Source organism: Bombina bombina, chromosome 7 (genome assembly GCF_027579735.1).
Source record: "Bombina bombina isolate aBomBom1 chromosome 7, aBomBom1.pri, whole genome shotgun sequence".
Classification (NCBI taxonomy): Eukaryota; Metazoa; Chordata; class Amphibia; order Anura; family Bombinatoridae; genus Bombina; species Bombina bombina.
Genome location: NC_069505.1, coordinates 522,658,420 through 522,676,009, shown reverse-complemented (window position 1 = coordinate 522,676,009; position 17,590 = coordinate 522,658,420). Strand labels below are relative to the sequence as shown.

The following is a 17,590-nucleotide window of genomic DNA, read 5'->3' as shown; positions in this document are numbered from 1 at the left end:
GCTTAGAGGGCGTAGAGCTTGAGGCTGGTCCGTTTCTACGAAAGGGACGAAAATTAGGCTTATTTTTAGCCTTGAAAGACCTATCCTGAGGAAGGGCATGGCCCTTTCCCCCAGTGATATCTGAAATAATCTCTTTCAAGTCAGGGCCAAACAGCGTTTTCCCCTTGAAAGGAATATTAAGCAATTTGTTCTTGGATGACGCATCCGCTGACCAAGATTTTAGCCATAGCGCTCTGCGCGCCACAATAGCAAACCCTGAATTTTTCGCCGCTAATCTAGCTAATTGCAGGGTAGCGTCTAGAGTAAAAGAATTAGCCAATTTAAGAGCACGAATTCTGTCCATAATCTCCTCCAAAGGGGTAGCTTTATCTAGCGACTTTTCTAGTTCATCAAACCAAAAAGACGCTGCTGTAGTAACAGGAACACTGCATGAAATTGGCTGTAGAAGGTAACCTTGCTGAACAAACATCTTTTTAAGCAAACCTTCTAACTTTTTATCCATAGGATCTTTGAAAGCACAACTATCTTCTATAGGGATAGTGGTGCGTTTGTTTAAGGTAGAGACCGCCCCCTCGACCTTAGGGACTGTCTGCCATAAGTCCTTTCTTAAATATAGGGGGAGGGACAAAAGGTATGCCGGGCCTTTCCCATTCTTTGTTTACAATATCCACCACCCGCTTGGGTATAGGAAAAGCTTCGGGGGGCACCGGGACCTCTAGAAACTTGTCCATCTTACATAATTTCTCTGGAACGACCAAATTGTCACAATCATCCAGAGTAGAAAGCACCTCCTTAAGCAGAGCGCGGAGATGTTCCAATTTAAATTTGAATGTAATAACATCAGGTTCAGCTTGTTGAGAAATTTTTCCTGAATCTGAAATTTCTCCCTCAGACAAAACCTCCCTAGCCCCTTCAGACTGGTGTAAGGGCATGTCAGAACCATTATCATCTGCGCCCTGATGCTCTACAGTATCTAAAACAGAGCAGTCGCGCTTTCGCTGATAAGTGGGCATTTTGGCTAAAATGTTTTTAATAGAATTATCCATTACAGCCGTTAATTGTTGCATAGTAAGAATAATAGGCGCACTAGATGTACTAGGGGCCTCTTGTGTGGGCAAGACTGGTGTAGACACATAAGGGGATGATGCAGTACCATGCTTACTCCCCTCACTAGAGGAATCATCTTGGGCATCATTTTCACTATCACATGCATCACATATATTTAAATGAGAAGGAACTTTGGCTTCCTGACATACAGAACATAGTCTATCTGAAGGTACAGACATGATAAACAGGCATAAACTTGATAACAAAGTACAAAAAACGTTTTAAAATAAAACCGTTACTGTCACTTTAAATTTTAAACTGAACACACTTTATTACTGAATATGCGAAAAAGTATGAAGGAATTGTCCAAAATTCACCAAAATTTCACCACAGTGTCATAAAGCCTTGAAAGTATTGCACACCAAATTTGAAAGATTTAACTCTAAAAATAACGGAACCGGAGCCGTTTTTACATTTAACCCCTATACAGTCCCTGGTATCTGCTTTGCTGAGACCCAACCAAGCCCAGAGGGGAATACGATACCAAATGACGCCTTCAGCACGCTTTTTCAGTGTATCTGAGCTCCTCACACATGCATCTGCATGCTCTGACTCCCAAAAACAACTGCGCATTAGTGTCGCGAAACTGAGGCTCTGCCTAAGACTAGAGAAGGCCCCCAGTGAAAAAGGTGTCCAAAACAGTGTCTGCCGTTTTTATTACCAACATACCCAGATAAAAACAACTCCTCAGAGTAATAAATCATTAAACATGCTTATAAAACAAACGTTTTAGCCCAGAAAAATGTCTGCCAGTCTTTAAAGCCCTTGTGAAGCCCTTTATAAATTGTTATTAAAATGGCTTACCGGATCCCATAGGGAAAATGACAGCTTCCAGCATTACCAAGTCTTGTTAGAAATGTGTCATACTTCAAGCAGTAAAAGTCTGCACACTGTTCCCCCAACTGAAGTTACTTCATCTCAACAGTCCTGTGTGGAACAGCCATCGATTTTAGTAACGGTTGCTAAAATCATCTTCCTCTTACAAACAGAAATCTTCATCTCTTTTCTGTTTCAGAGTAAATAGTACATACCAGCACTATTTTAAAATAACAAACTCTTGATTGAAGCAATAAAACTACATTTAAACACCAAAAAACTCTAAGCCATCTCCGTGGAGATGTTGCCTGTACAACGGCAAAGAGAATGACTGGGGAAGGCGGAGCCTAGGGGGGATCATGTGACCAGCTTTGCTGGGCTCTTTGCCATTTCCTGTTGGGGAGGAGAATATCCCACAAGTAAGGATGACGCCGTGGACCGGACACACCTATGTTGGAGAAAAGTGGCATAATAGAGAGAGAGAGAGAGAGAGAGAGAGAGGCCAGAAGGACTGGCAGAGCTGGAGAAGGAACAAGAGGTCTGAAAATGAGGAGAGTGGACAATTGGACTGACAAATGGGGAAGGAGCTGAGTGCAGCAAGGGCAGGAGGACTAGCTGTGAGGGTAAAAGCCAGGAGAACCAGTTTGGGAAGGGTGACCAGGTTGGGGCAGAAAGCAGGAGGCTAGAAGGACTGACCATGGAGCTACAGACCAGGAGAAATAGTTAAGCAGGGTTGGAAAAATCACAGAGAGGCTCAATATGAAAATTAAGAGTTCCCTCCAACACAGATATGTCCTCACCATACAGTCTTGTTCTTGTTCCGGCCCAAGATTATCCATTATAATCAATCTCTTCAGATCGTCTTCTATGGTGGACTTGTAGTTCTTACGGGGAGACCGCAAGTCCCTGAGAGACGCTCGCAGCCTGGGCTGGCCAAAGACGTTCTTAGTACTGACGTCCACCTGTCTGCAATGGGACAGATAAAGATTTATTTGGTGAGGTTGACATTACTTCAACCAACTCACAAGTCCCAATCACGTTCCCCATCTCACAAGTAAACGTCATTTTCTACAAGCAACATACACGTGACTGTAAGGATATGTATCATGCACTATTAACTGCAAACTGATGTACACGTACATAAATGCAAAAACACACATAGATTATCAAGAATAAGGCAAAAAATATATAAAAAAATATATATACAAACTAACATGCTGGTTAAAAAAAAAGCTGCTAAAAGAAAAGATTTGATTATCTGGGTTTTTTCAGATGCATCGACAAAAGAGAGAATTATTTATTTTTCTTCTACTGATCCTAGATCCTGACTCATTCCCCTGCACAGCAGATGTTTAGATAATCTTTTCTCTGCTAGTCAGTGAATAAAATCCCTCCCGAGGAATCTCTGTTGACCTACATACCCAAGGCAAGAGAAACAGCGCTACCAATCTGAAGGGAGGGGGCAACAGTGTGCTAATGACATGAATATGTGCAGGACACAGTCCCTGCTAGGCCTAAAGTGTACTAATGACAGTGACATGTTTATGTGCTCAGTCCCTGCTATGACTAAAGTGTACTAATGACAGTGACATGTTTATGTGCTCAGTCCCTGCTAGGACTAAAGTGTACTAATGACAGTGACATGTTTATGGGCTCAGTCCCTGCTAGGACTAAAGTGTACTAATGACAGTGACATGTTTATGTGCTCAGTACCTGCTAGGGCTAAAGTGTACTAATGACAGTGACATGTTTATGGGCTCAGTCCCTGCTAGGACTAAAGTGTACTAATGACAGTGAGATGTTTGTGCTCAGTCCCTGCTAGGACTAAAGTGCACTAATGACAGTGACATGTTTATGTGCTCAGTCCCTGATAGGACTAAAGTGCACTAATGACAGTGACATGTTTATGTGCTCAGTACCTGCTAGGTCTAAAGTATACTAATGACAGTGATATGTTTATGTGCTCAGTCCCTGCTAGGACTAAAGTGTACTAATGACAGTGACATGTTTATGGGCTCAGTACCTGCTAGGACTAAAGTGTACAAATGACAGTGACATGTTTATGTGCTCAGTCCCTGCTAGGACTAAAGTGTACTAATGACAGTGACATGTTTATGGGCTCAGTCCCTGCTAGGACTAAAGTGTACTAATGACAGTGACATGTTTATTGCTGAAGTCCCTGCTTGTATAAAATTGTAATAATGACAGTGACATGTTTATGTGCTCAGTCCCTGCTAGGAATAAAGTGTACTAATGACAGTGACATGTTTATGTGCTCAGTCCCTGCTAGGACTAAAGTGTACTAATGACAGTGACATGTTTATGTGCTCAGTCCCTGCTAGGACTAAAGTGTACTAATGACAGTGATATGTTTATTTGCTCAGTCCCTGCTAGGGCTAAAGTGTACTAATGACAGTGACATGTTTATGTGCTCAGTACCTGCTAGGACTAAAGTGCACTAATGACAGTGACATGTTTATGTGCTCAGTCCCTGCTAGGACTAAAGTGCACTAATGACAGTGACATGTTTATGTGTTCACTATCTGCTATGATCAAAGTGTACTAATGACAGTGACATGTTTATGGGCTCAGTCCCTGTTAGGACTAAAATGTACTAATGACAGTGACATGTTTATGTGCTCAGTCCCTGCTAGGTCTAAAGTGTACTAATGACAGTGACATGTTTATGTGTTCACTATCTGCTATGATCAAAGTGTACTAATGACAGTGACATGTTTATGGGCTCAGTCCCTGTTAGGACTAAAATGTACTAATGACAGTGACATGTTTATGTGCTCAGTCCCTGCTAGGGCTAAAGTGCACTAATGACAGTGACATGTTTATGTGCTCAGTCCCTGCTAGGACTAAAGTGCACTAATGACAGTGACATGTTTATGTGCTCAGTACCTGCTAGGTACTAAAGTGTACTAATGACAGTGACATGTTTATGTGCTCAGTCCCTGCTAGGACTAAAGTGTACTAATGACAGTGACATGTTTATGTGCTCAGTACCTGCTAGGACTAAAGTGTACTAATGACAGTGACATGTTTATAGGCTCAGTCCCTGCTAAGACTAAAGTGTACTAATGACAGTGACATGTTTATGTGCTCAGTCCCTGCTAGGACTAAAGTGCACTAATGACAGTGACATGTTTATAGGCTCAGTCCCTGCTAAGATTAAAGTGTACTAATGACAGTGACATGTTTATGGGCTCAGTCCCTGCTAGGACTAAAGTGTACTAATGACAGTGACATGTTTATGGGCTCAGTCCCTGCTATGACTGAAGTGTACTAATGACATGTTTATGTGCTCAGTCCCTGCTAGGACTAAAGTGTACTAATGACAGTGACATGTTTATGTGCTCAGTCCCTGCTAGGTCTAAAGTGTACTAATGACAGTGACCTGTTTATGGGCTCAGTCTCTGCTAGGACTAAAGTAAACTAATGACAGTGACATGTTTATGGGCTCAGTCCCTGCTAGGACTAAAGTGTACTAATGACAGTGACATGTTTATGTGCTCAGTCCCTGCTAGGACTAAAGTATACTAATGACAGTGACATGCTTATGGGCTCAGCCCCTGCTAGGACTAAAGTGTACTAATGACAGTGACATGTTTATGGGTTTAGTCCCTGCTAGGAATAAAGTGTACTAATGACAGTGACATGTTTATGTGCTCAGTCCCTGCTAGGACTAAAGTGTACTAATGACAGTGACATGTTTATGTTCTCAGCCTCTGCTAGGACTAAAGTGTACTAATGACAGTGAGATGTTTATGTGCTCAGTCCCTGCTAGGACTAAAGTGTACTAATGACAGTGACATGTTTATGTGCTCAGTACCTGTTAGGACTAAAGTGTACTAATGACAGTGACATGTTTGTGTGCTCATTCCCTGCTAGGACTAAAGTGTACTAATGACAGTTACATGTTTATGTGCTCAGTCCCTGCTAGGAATAAAGTGCACTAATGACAGCGAAATGTTTATAGGTCGAGTCCCTGCTAGGACTAAAGTGTACTAATGACAGTGACATGTTTATAGGTCGAGTCCCTGCTAGGACTAAAGTGTACTAATGACAGTGACATGTTTATGGGCTCAGTCCCTGCTAGGAATAAAGTGCACTAATGACAGTGACATGTTTATAGGCTCAGTCCCTGCTAGGACTAAAGTGTACTAATGACAGTGACATGTTTATGGGCTCAGTACCTGCTAGTACTAAAGTGTACTAATGACAGTGACATGTTTATAGGCTCAGTACCTGCTAGGACTAAAGTGTACTAATGACAGTGACATGTTTATAGGTCGAGTCCCTGCTAGGACTAAAGTGTACTAATGACAGTGACATGTTTATGGGCTCAGTACCTGCTAGTACTAAAGTGTACTAATGACAGTGATATGTTTATAGGCTCAGTACCTGCTAGGACTAAAGTGTACTAATGACAGTGACATGTTTATGGGTTTAATCCCTGCTAGGACCAAAATATACTGAAGAAAGTGAAATGTGTATGGATTGAGTCCCTGTTAATTTCAAAGTGTACTAATGACAAAATTATGGATAGAGACTCTGCTAGGGTACCAGAATACTAATGATAGTGACATTCACTAACTGGGCATACATATATTAACGTTAAATTTAATATCTGCTTACTTCTTGGTGTCTGTGAAAGCTGTGGGTCTCGGTGGAGTTGGCTCTTCAGGTTTTTTCCAACCTGCAGGTATCTTGTTCCTCACGTTCTGCCTGGAGAAGAATGATTTGGGGACAGAGCTAGAAAGCTGAAAGGAGCTGGACTGTGACATGTGAGGATGCCGAGAACCATCAGACCCTTGAGACTTATAAGTGCCAGGCCTGTAGTGGAAGAAAAGACACAAGTCAGATCTCCACTGCAGACAACTGCTGGACACTCAAACTTGAGAGGACAAAATTATAAAAACACTATCCATCCATCTATCATTTAGATTACAGTATACAAAAAGAAATTCCACAATAAGTGATTGAGGTCGACCACGGTGTGTAATATAGGGTTAATCTCCCTTATACTGCATAATATAGATCCTAATACCCCGTCTCTGTATAACAAAGCATTTCAAGATATGATTTATGTAAAATATGTCAAGCTGGAAAATTAGATAAGTCATTCTGGTCAATATTCTGCATGATAGAGCAAAACATGTTGGTTAATTTGACAACCATCTGGGAACAAACATAGCTTTATATGTGTGTATACATATATATAGATATATATAGTAATAAAATTACAGTTATGTAAAGACACTATAAATAGGAATGTGTTTCAATATTGAAGGAAATAATTTGTGCTTCTTGGTGAAATTCAAGCAAAGTGAATTCCTACTTAGAGCCATAGGGAGAAACGCGTAGGTTTTTTCCATGGGGAGAAACGCGTTGGATTTTTTTTATTTCAGATTTATGAATACATTTAGGACAGCATATCATATGTATTCCATAGAACAGCAAACATTCTTCCAATTAAATAAACAGGTGATTAGATTTTAAGAAGCTCCTGGATACCTGTATTAAAAACATTCCTAACTTGTTGGTTCTGCAACCAAGATGTTTTGTTTTTTTAAATTTTATTTATATCCAACAAATGGTACAGTAATACATTACAAGTCAATGACCCACCACGCAGGGTGTGATAAGATGATATGGAGTTGATAAGGCAATATGATACAGCAACGTGCAACAACAGATTTCATCAAGTGTAATAAAATACAGTGCTCATGTTGTATATTGTATAAGTATTGTGCCCATAAGCCCTGTTCTAAACTAGTCTGAAATTGTGACGGGGCGATATGGGTTTCCCCTCATAGACGTTAGAGAGATTTCCGCACAGAGGGTAAACCCCTACATGCTGAAGATAAGTGACCACCTTCGGGTGCAACGAAAAAAAAAATAGCAGGAGGAGCACATGTTTGCCATAGGTACAATTGGCAATGACTTTATATAAGAGCAGCATGGGTTGGACATTAAGATTATAACCTAACAAAATACATTGCCTGGGTTGACGGGTTTTGAATTGAGATGCCAAACCTAAGATCAGTTAGCAAATGTCTTATGTAATAATGTGCAGTTCAAAGAGCCGTTATAATAGTGAGAAGACCGATATATATTGGTAATCTACTTCTATAGCTACTCCAAAATGTTTCCAAATCTGTTGGCAGAGTAGGCTAAAGTGTTCAGGTGGGTATGCAGGCATTACTTAATTCACGATATCAGCCAGAATCCTCTCAATTAAACTTGAAAAGCAACATGTGACATGAAGCATTTAGTTGCGCTGGCAAAGTAATAAGGGGGTTAAGCCTGACATGAGCAGCGCATTCAAATTAAGCCTTAATAAGATACGTGATAGATGTTAGAACACCATCCACACAAATTGATCACACACAAAATAAAACAAATAACTATAATACATGCAGACATCTATTGCGAAGGGAAGGGAGTGAAACACAGCGTCAATCTCAAAAGTAAAGCGTTCACACTCTATGCGAAGTACATTCACATTTAACCCAAGGGAGTGCATAATGTTGGTCTTCACTGTGCCGTAGCTTAATGGCATCTATATTCATGTAAGAGTGTAATATGATCAGACCAGACTATAGATCCAGTAAGGCACAGTCCTCAGAATTCAGGATAATTTAAATGGCAGCATTTGCATTTGGGCGCATACATAAGTTGTCAGTCTTGTACAGTCATCGGGAAAACATTGGTCATTACCAGGCAGAGGGACCCAATCAACATTATATACCCCCAATTGGTTCCAAGAGTCAGTGAGACCCTGAACCGGCACATAACGGAGTAACAATCAGCCGACTCCTGTAGCCAGCCAAACCCGTCTCTGCCTCCACCAGCAACCAAGATGTTTTGTTATAAACAATGACATAGTTGTGAGGACAACATATTTTATTTTTTGTTTACTTATTTTGATTTATTTTGCATTGCATATTTAAAGTTATATATATTTTTTACATTTCCATTTTATTTTCTAATTTTTCTGTTCAAATTTATAAATATGTTTCGAATAGCATACATATTCTATAGAACAATGACCCTACTTCCAATTAAACACATGGGACTAAACATTTTAATTTATTATATTTTATTTGTTCATTTATTTAGAATTGCATATTTAAAGATTAATTTTTATTTCTAGAATTTATATAGTGTATTTTTTTTATTATTTTAATATTTTTTTTTCATCTTTATTTTTTACTAGTTTAAGTTTTTTTTTTACTATTTTATTATTTCTTAAAGGGACACTGAACCCAAATTTTTTCTTTCATGATTCAGAAAGAGCATGCAATTTTAAGCAACTTTCTAATTTACTTCTATTATCAATTTTAATTTGTTCTCTTGCTATCTTTATTTGAAAAAGAAGGCATCTCAGCTAAGGAGCCAGCAAATGTTTGCTTCTGGACCATGGACAGCACTTGTTTATTGGTGCTGACCAATCAGCAAGGACAACCCAGGTTGTTCACCAAAAAATGGGCCAGCATCTAAACTTACATTCTTGCTTTTCAAATAATCATACCAAGAGAATGAAGAAAATTTGATAATAGGAGTAAATTAGAAAGTTGCTTAAAAATGCATGCTCTATGTGAATCACGAAAGAAATTTTTTGAGAACAGTGTCCCTTTAAGGTTTACTTTTAGAATAGTATACATATTCTATAGAACAGTGATCCTACTTCCAATTAAAAACATGTGACTAAACATTTTAATTTATTATATTTTATTTGTTGATTTAAATTTGATTATTTAATTTTGTATTGCATAGTTAGTTTAATTTTTATTTTTTTAATTTATATATTGTATTTTTAATATTTTGTTTTAATCTAGATATATATATTTTTTTTTACTAATTTAAGTTTATTTTTTTACTTTTTATTAGTTAAAATTTCCTTATTTGAAGTTTTAAACTTTTTTTTATGAGGATCATATTATTATCATCATTTATGTATAGAGCACCGACAGATGCCACAGCTCAAACTGATTTTACACGGAATGAAGACAACATTATCTAGGACCCTTATAATGATTAGATAATGTGAGTACATCAAAGTATACTTCAGTAGTGAAAGGTTTTCCAGTTTGTAAAGTCCAATTAGTTATCTCCTTTTTTATTTTTTGTTTAAAGACAGAAGTATTGTATTGAAGTATTCTGTTTTAACAGTAATTACCTGGACTGGTTGTATGCATCTCTTTCAACCGTTGCTGGGGTGTATGTCTTGGGTCGGTAACCCTTGCTGGAGGACGATGAGTCCTTTCTTTTCTCCCGGTTACTGCCGTCATGCATGCCTGGGTATGTAGAGAAGGCCACTGGTTTCTGTGGCTTGTCTCTACGTGGAGTGGTCCGTGAAGGTTTAGCAAAATTAGGGAGGGTAGTGTCTATACCACTGTCATTAGAGTTGCCCTTTGACATCGGCTCAAGTTCAGGATCTGCCTGTTCCGTGTTATCAAACCAGCGTTCGTCACTGTGGTTGCTAGATGCTGTACTTGACAGGGTGTTACTGCTGGAATGGCTTGAATATTGCGTTTCACCCTAAAAATTAGTTTAAAAGTTTTATGTGTGACAATGAGAGCAAAAGTAGCATATAAATATCCTCTGTGAATAAAAACTCAGGTTGTACCAAGACGAAATAGCCAATGCTACTGCCCCTAAATCTAACCGGCCACATATGCTTATTCACATTTAACATTTACCAATTTTTGTAACAAAAATTCAGTTTAAGAATGCAACTATTTTAGCATTCCACTGCTTCTACCTTCACAACAGATGCTGAGCTTCATGATACTTCATCATGTATCTAGCCTAACAAAGACACGTGTGGATAAATATTGCCCCAAGTCAAGAGTGGTACCAGCAGAATGTGAGTATGTCCGCTTATATTAATTTTTTGTAAAGTGACCAATGGGTATTAAATCACCATTAAATACAGTAGAATTGCATAAACAACAAGTGCATAATAAAAAGACAATGCAGTAAGTCTAAATTTGAGCAGTTATTTTTTGTGTGGCAAATTTCTTTCCGTTCCATTCCTCTGTATCATGTGACCGCCATTAGCCAATCACAAATGCAAATACTGTGAACTCTTGTACAAATTTTGATAATGGAAATAAATTGGAAAGTTTTTGTAAAACTGAATACTCTATCTGTATTATGAAAGTTTAATTTTTACTTTATTATCCATTTAAATGAGATATGTTGTAAAAGCAGATGTGTCCCATCCTTACCAAGCAATACCCGCGATCATACTTAAAGGCACATTATGTAACCTGCAAATCAAATAGCTGGTTTATGTAGTTTACATCAATTCCAGGTTACTAATTTAGCTTTTTGGCCTATCTAGGGGGAGTGTGGGACAAAGCACAATTTTACAGAAAACAAGAGATGTTTAAAAGGACATAAAACTCCAAATTTTTCTTTTATGATTCAGCCTCCAATTTAAACAACTTTCCAATTTACTTTAATGATCAAATTGGTTTTATTCTCTTGGTATATTCTGTTGAATAGCATACCTAAGTAGGTTGAGGAGTAGCAATAGACTACTAGAAGATATCTGCTGATTATCTCTTGTAATTGGCTCACTCTATGTGTTTAGCTAGCTCCCTGTAATGCGTTGCTGCTCCTTCTAAGATACCATGAAAATGAAGCAAATTTGATCATTGAAGTAAATTGGAAAAATGTTTAAAATTTTTGGTTTCATATCCTTTAAAAGGGACACTCAGATCACAATAAACTTTTATAATTCAGATAGAGCAGCAGTTTTAAAGACACTTTCCAATTTACTTTCATTATGACATTTTGCAGTCTTTTTATATACACACTTTCTGGGGTACAAGATCGTACAGAGCTCATGCACAAGCTTACAGGGTATACATATACTAGTCTATGATTGGCTGATATCTGTCACATGATACAGGGGGCTGGAAAATAAATTTGTCAGGAAACAAATCTACTGCTTATTTGAAATTCAGAGAAAGTGCTATTGTGTTGTCTCTTTATTATGCACTTGTTAATTATGCAATTCTACTGCATTGAGTGGTCCTTTAAGTAGGTGATTTGAGTCTTAAACAAAAATAGTCTGTGGAGAAAAAAATCCAGGACTGACGTTTCAAAAAGAAATTAAATTGTATTCAAGAGTGAATAAAAATGTGCATGGTACACAATACAAAATTATTTAAAGTGATGGTAAATTTGCCTCCATAACTTTACATATTCTGAAAGCTCTTGTCATTACTAGCATATTGATGTGCTTATTTTTTTCAAAACTCAATTAAACTTCAAAAAACAGAATTTATGTTTACCTGATAAATTTCTTTCTCCTACGGTGTGTCCGGTCCACGGCTTCATCTTTACTTGTGGGATATTCTCTTCCCCTACAGGAAATGCCAAAGAGAGCAAAAGCAAGAGCTGTCCATATAGCCCCCCTCTGGCTCCGCCACCCAGTCATTCGACCGACGGTTAGGAGAAAAAGGAGAAACTATAGGGTGCCGTGGTGACTGTAGTGTACAGAAATAAAAAAATGTTTAAACCTGACTAAAAGCCAGGGCGGGCCGTGGACCGGACACACCGTAGGAGAAAGAAATTTATCAGGTAAACATAAATTCTGTTTTCTCCTACATTGGTGTGTCCGGTCCACGGCTTCATCCTTACTTGTGGGAACCAATACCAAAGCTTTAGGACATGGATGAAGGGAGGGAACAAGTCAGGTTACCTAAACGGAAGGCACCACGGCTTGCAGAACCTTTCTCCCAAAAACAGCCTCCGAAGAAGCATAAGTATCGAATTTGTAAAATTTGGCAAAAGTATGCAGAGAAGACCAAGTCGCTGCCTTACAGATCTGATCAACAGAAGCCTCGTTCTTGAAGGCCCATGTGGAAGCCACAGCTCTAGTAGAGTGAGCTGTAATTCGTTCAGGAGGCTGCCGTCCGGCAGTCTCATAAGCCAATCGGATGATGCTTTTCAGCCAAAAAGAAAGAGGTAGCAGTAGCTTTCTGCCCTCTCCTCTTACCAGAATAAACGACAAACAAGGATGATGTCTGTCTGAAATCCTTTGTTGCTTCTAAATACAATTTTAAAGCACGGACCACATCTAGGTTGTGTAACAAACGTTCCTTCTTCGAAACTGGATTCGGACACAGAGAAGGAACAACTATTTCCTGGTTAATATTCCTGTTGGAAACCACCTTTGGAAGAAAACCAGGCTTGGTACGTAGAACTACCTTATCTGTATGGAATACCAGATAAGAAGAAGTACACTGCAAAGCAGATAATTCAGAAACTCTTCTAGCAGAAGAAATAGCAACCAAAAACAGAACTTTCCAAGATAGTAACTTAATATCTATGGAATGCATGGGTTCAAACGGAACCCCCTGAAGAACTGAAAGAACTAAATTTAGACTCCAAGGAGGAGTCATAGGTCTGTAGACAGGCTTAATTCTAACTAACGCCTGTACAAACGCCTGTACATCTGGCACGGCTGCCAGACGTTTGTGTAACAAAACAGACAGAGCAGATATCTGTCCTTTTAAAGAACTAGCTGACAAACCTTTATCCAAACCCTCTTGGAGAAAGGAAAGAATCCTAGGAATTTTAATTTTACTCCAAGAGAATCCCTTGGATTCGCACCAACAGATATATTTTTGCCATATCTTATGGTAAATTTTTCTAGTCACAGGTTTTCTGGCTTGAACCAGAGTATCTATAACTGAATCTGAAAACCCACGCTTAGATAGAATCAAGCGTTCAATTTCCAAGCATTCAGTTGCAGAGAGACTAGATTTGGATGTTCGAATGGACCTTGTACTAGAAGATCCTGTCTCAAAAGTAGCGTCCATGGTGGAGCCGATGACATATTCACCAGGTCTGCATACCAAGTCCTGCGTGGCCATGCAGGAGCTATTAGAATCACAGAGGCCTTCTCCTGTTTGATCCTGGCTACAAGCCTGGGAAGGAGAGGGAACGGTGGAAACAAATAAGCTAGATTGAACGACCAAGGCGCCACTAATGCATCCACCAGTGTCACCCTGGGATCCCTGGATCTGGACCCGTATCGAGGAACCTTGAAGTTCTGATGAGACGCCATCAGATCCATATCTGGAGTGCCTCATAGGTGAGTTAATTGGGCAAAGACCTCCGGGTGGAGTTCCCACTCCCCCGGATGGAAAGTCTGACGACTCAAATAATCCGCCTCCCAGTTGTCTACTCCTGGGATGTGGATTGCAGATAGGTGGCAGGAGTGATCCTCCGCCCATTTGATGATCTTGGATACCTCTCTCATCGCCAAGGAACTCTTTGTTCCCCCCTGATGATTGATGTACGCTACAGTCGTCATGTTGTCCGACTGAAATCTTATTAATCTGGCCTTTGCTAGGTGAGGCCAGGCCAGGAGCGCATTGAATATCGCTCTCAGTTCCAAAATGTTTATCGGGAGAAGAGACTCTTCCCGAGACCATAGACCCTGAGCTTTCAGGGAGTCCCAGACCGCGCCCCAGCCTAAGAGACTGGCGTCGGTCGTGACGATGACCACTCTGGTCTGCGGAAACTCATTCCCTGAGACAGGTGATCCTGAGTCAACCACCAGCGGAGTGAGTCTCTGGTTACCTGGTCTACTTGAATCTGGGGAGACAAGTCTGCATAATCCCCATTCCACTGTTTGAGCATGCACAGTTGTAATGGTCTTAGATGAATTCGAGCAAAAGGAACCACGTCCATTGCTGCAACCATTAATCCTATTACCTCCATGCACTGAGCTATGGAAGGCTGAGGAATAGATTGAAGAACTCGACAAGCTTTTAGAAGCTTTAACTTTCTGACCTCTGTCAGAAAAATCTTCATTTCTACAGAATCTATTATTGTTCCCAGAAAAGGAACCCTTGTGGACGGGGACAGGGAACTCTTTCCTACGTTCACCTTCCACCCGTGAGACCTGAGAAAGGCTAACACAATGTCTGTATGAGCCCTTGCTTTGGAAAGGGACGACGCTTGAATTAAAATGTCGTCTAGGTAAGGTGCTACAGCAATGCCCCTTGGTCTTAGAACCGCTAGTAGGGACCCTAGCACCTTTGTGAAAATTCTGGGAGCGGTGGCTAAACCGAATGGAAGAGCCACGAACTGGTAATGTTTGTCCAGAAAGGCGAACCTTAGGAACTGATGATGATCTTTGTGGATAGGAATATGTAGGTACGCATCCTTTAAGTCCACGGTAGTCATGTATTGACCCTCCTGGATTGTTGGTAAAATCGTCCGAATGGTTTCCATCTTGAATGATGGAACTCTGAGGAATTTGTTTAGAATTTTTAAATCCAGAATTGGCCTGAAAGTTCCCTCTTTTTTGGGAACTACGAACAGGTTTGAGTAAAAACCCAGTCCTTGTTCCGCTGTTGGAACTGGGTGTATCACTCCTATCTTTAATAGGTCCTCTACGCAATGTAAGAATGCCTGTCTCTTTATCTGGTCTGAAGATAAGCGAGACAAGTGGAACCTTCCCCTTGGAGGAAGTTCCTTGAATTCCAGAAGATACCCCTGAGAGACTATTTCTAGTGCCCAGGGATCCGGAACATCTCTTGCCCAAGCCTAAGCAAAGAGAGAAAGTCTGCCCCCTACTAGATCCGGTCCCGGATCGGGGGCTACCCCTTCATGCTGTCTTGGTAGCAGCCGCAGGCTTCTTGGCCTGTTTACCCTTGTTCCATCCTTGCATTTGTTTCCATGCTGGTTTAGGCTGGGAATTGTTATCCTCTTGTCTAGAGGCTGCAGAGTTAGGAGACGGTCCGTTCCTGAAATTGCGAAAGGAACGAAAATGAGATTTGTTCTTAGCCTTGAAAGGCCTATCCTGTGGGAGGGCAAGGCCCTTTCCCCCAGTGATGTCTGAAATAATCTCCTTTAATTCTGGCCCGAAAAGGGTCTTACCTTTGAAAGGAATATTAAGCAGTTTTGTCTTGGACGACACATCCGCCGACCAAGATTTTAGCCAAAGCGCTCTGCGCGACACTATTGCAAAACCTGAATTTTTCGCCGCTAATTTAGCCAATTGAAAGGCGGCATCTAAAATAAAGGAATTAGCCAACTTTAGTGCGTGAATTCTCTCCATGACTTCCTCATATGGAGTCTCCTTATGGAGCGAATTTTCTAGTTCCTCGAACCAAAAAGACGCCGCCGTGGTGACAGGAATAATGCACGAAATTGGTTGGAGAAGGAAACCTTGCTGAACAAATATCTTTTTAAGCAATCCTTCCAATTTTTTATCCATAGGATCTTTAAAAGCACAACTGTCCTCAATGGGAATAGTTGTGCGCTTGGCCAAGGTAGAAACTGCCCCCTCAACCTTAGGAACTGTTTGCCATGCGTCCCTTCTGGGGTCGACAATGGGGAACATTTTCTTAAATATAGGAGGTGGGACAAAAGGTATGCCTGGTTTCTCCCACTCCTTGGTCACTATGTCCGCCACCCTCTTGGGTATCGGAAAGGCATCAGCGTGCACAGGGACCTCTAAGAATTTGTCCATTTTGCACAATTTCTCTGGAATCACCAAAGAGTCACAATCATCAAGAGTAGTTAGCACCTCCTTAAGCAGGGCGCGGAGATGTTCTAACTTAAATTTAAATGCCACGATATCAGGTTCTGCCTGCTGAGAAACTTTTCCTGAATCAGAAATTTCTCACTCAAACAGACCCTCCCTCACTGCCAATTCAGACTGGTGTGAGGGTATAACAGATAAATTATCGTCAGCGCCCACTTGCTCATCCTCTGTATTTAAAACTGAGCAATCACGCTTTCTGGGAAATGCTGGCAGTTTGGATAAAAGATTTGCTATAGAATTATCCATTACTGCAGTTAACTGCTGCATAGTAACAAGCATTGGCGCGCTAGATGTACTAGGTATCGCCTGCGCGGGCAAAACTGGTGTTGACACAGAAGGAGAGGATGATGAACTATCCCCACTACCTTCACTTGAAGAATCATCTTGGGCAACCTTATTAAATGTGACAGTACTGTCCTTACTTTGTTTGGACGCCATGGCACAATTTGAACATACATTTAAAGGGGGAACCACCTTGGCCTCCATACATACAGAACATAAGCTATCTGAAGGTATAGACATGTTAGACAGACTTAGGCAGGCTATTAATGCAATACAAACGTTAAACAAAACCGTTACTGTCTCTTTAAATAATAAAAAGAGCACACTTTATTTCTGAATGTTTGAAAAACTATGAAGGAAATATCCGATCTTTACAAATTTGCACCCTACTGTCTTAATGCTTTGAAAGTATTGCACACCAAGTCTCTAACCCCTTAAATGAGCAAACCGGAGCTAATTGTTCAATTTACCAGTTTAAACTCACTACAGTCCCTGCCACAGCTTTGCCACGGCTTTTACCTTCCTTGGGGGTTATTCACCACAGAAATAAGCCTTCTAGAATTCGTTTTTATGTCCACAGGACCCTCTCACATGAAGCTGCATGCACTGCTTCTAGAAGTAACTGCGCAACTGAGGCGCGAAAATGAGGCCTCCTCCCTCTGCATACCAGAGTGAAGGGGCCTTCCTGACTAGATTAGGTGTCTAAACAAACTGCCAGGCGTAATAAAAACGTTCCCAAAAGTGTTTCATAATCACAAAACACCCCAAAAGTCATATAAATATTATATAAAT

General features: G+C 40.3%; 1 protein-coding gene across 5 annotated transcripts in view; it reads right to left on the bottom strand.

The window, feature by feature from the left end:
• The window catches only part of SIPA1L3 (signal induced proliferation associated 1 like 3), a 349,276-nt gene that overhangs the window by 52,070 nt on the left and 279,616 nt on the right, over positions 1-17,590 (bottom strand). For 3 of the 5 annotated variants that reach the window (XM_053721794.1, XM_053721796.1, XM_053721795.1), the window contains 3 exons: positions 10,115-10,476; positions 6,568-6,765; positions 2,724-2,889 (listed from right to left, as the gene is read on the bottom strand). In XM_053721794.1, the coding sequence (XP_053577769.1) occupies positions 2,724-2,889; positions 6,568-6,765; positions 10,115-10,476 (726 nt within the window). The remainder of the gene's footprint in view (positions 1-2,723; positions 2,890-6,567; positions 6,766-10,114; positions 10,477-17,590) is intronic. The other 2 variants (XM_053721797.1, XM_053721798.1) reach the window with 2 other exon arrangements.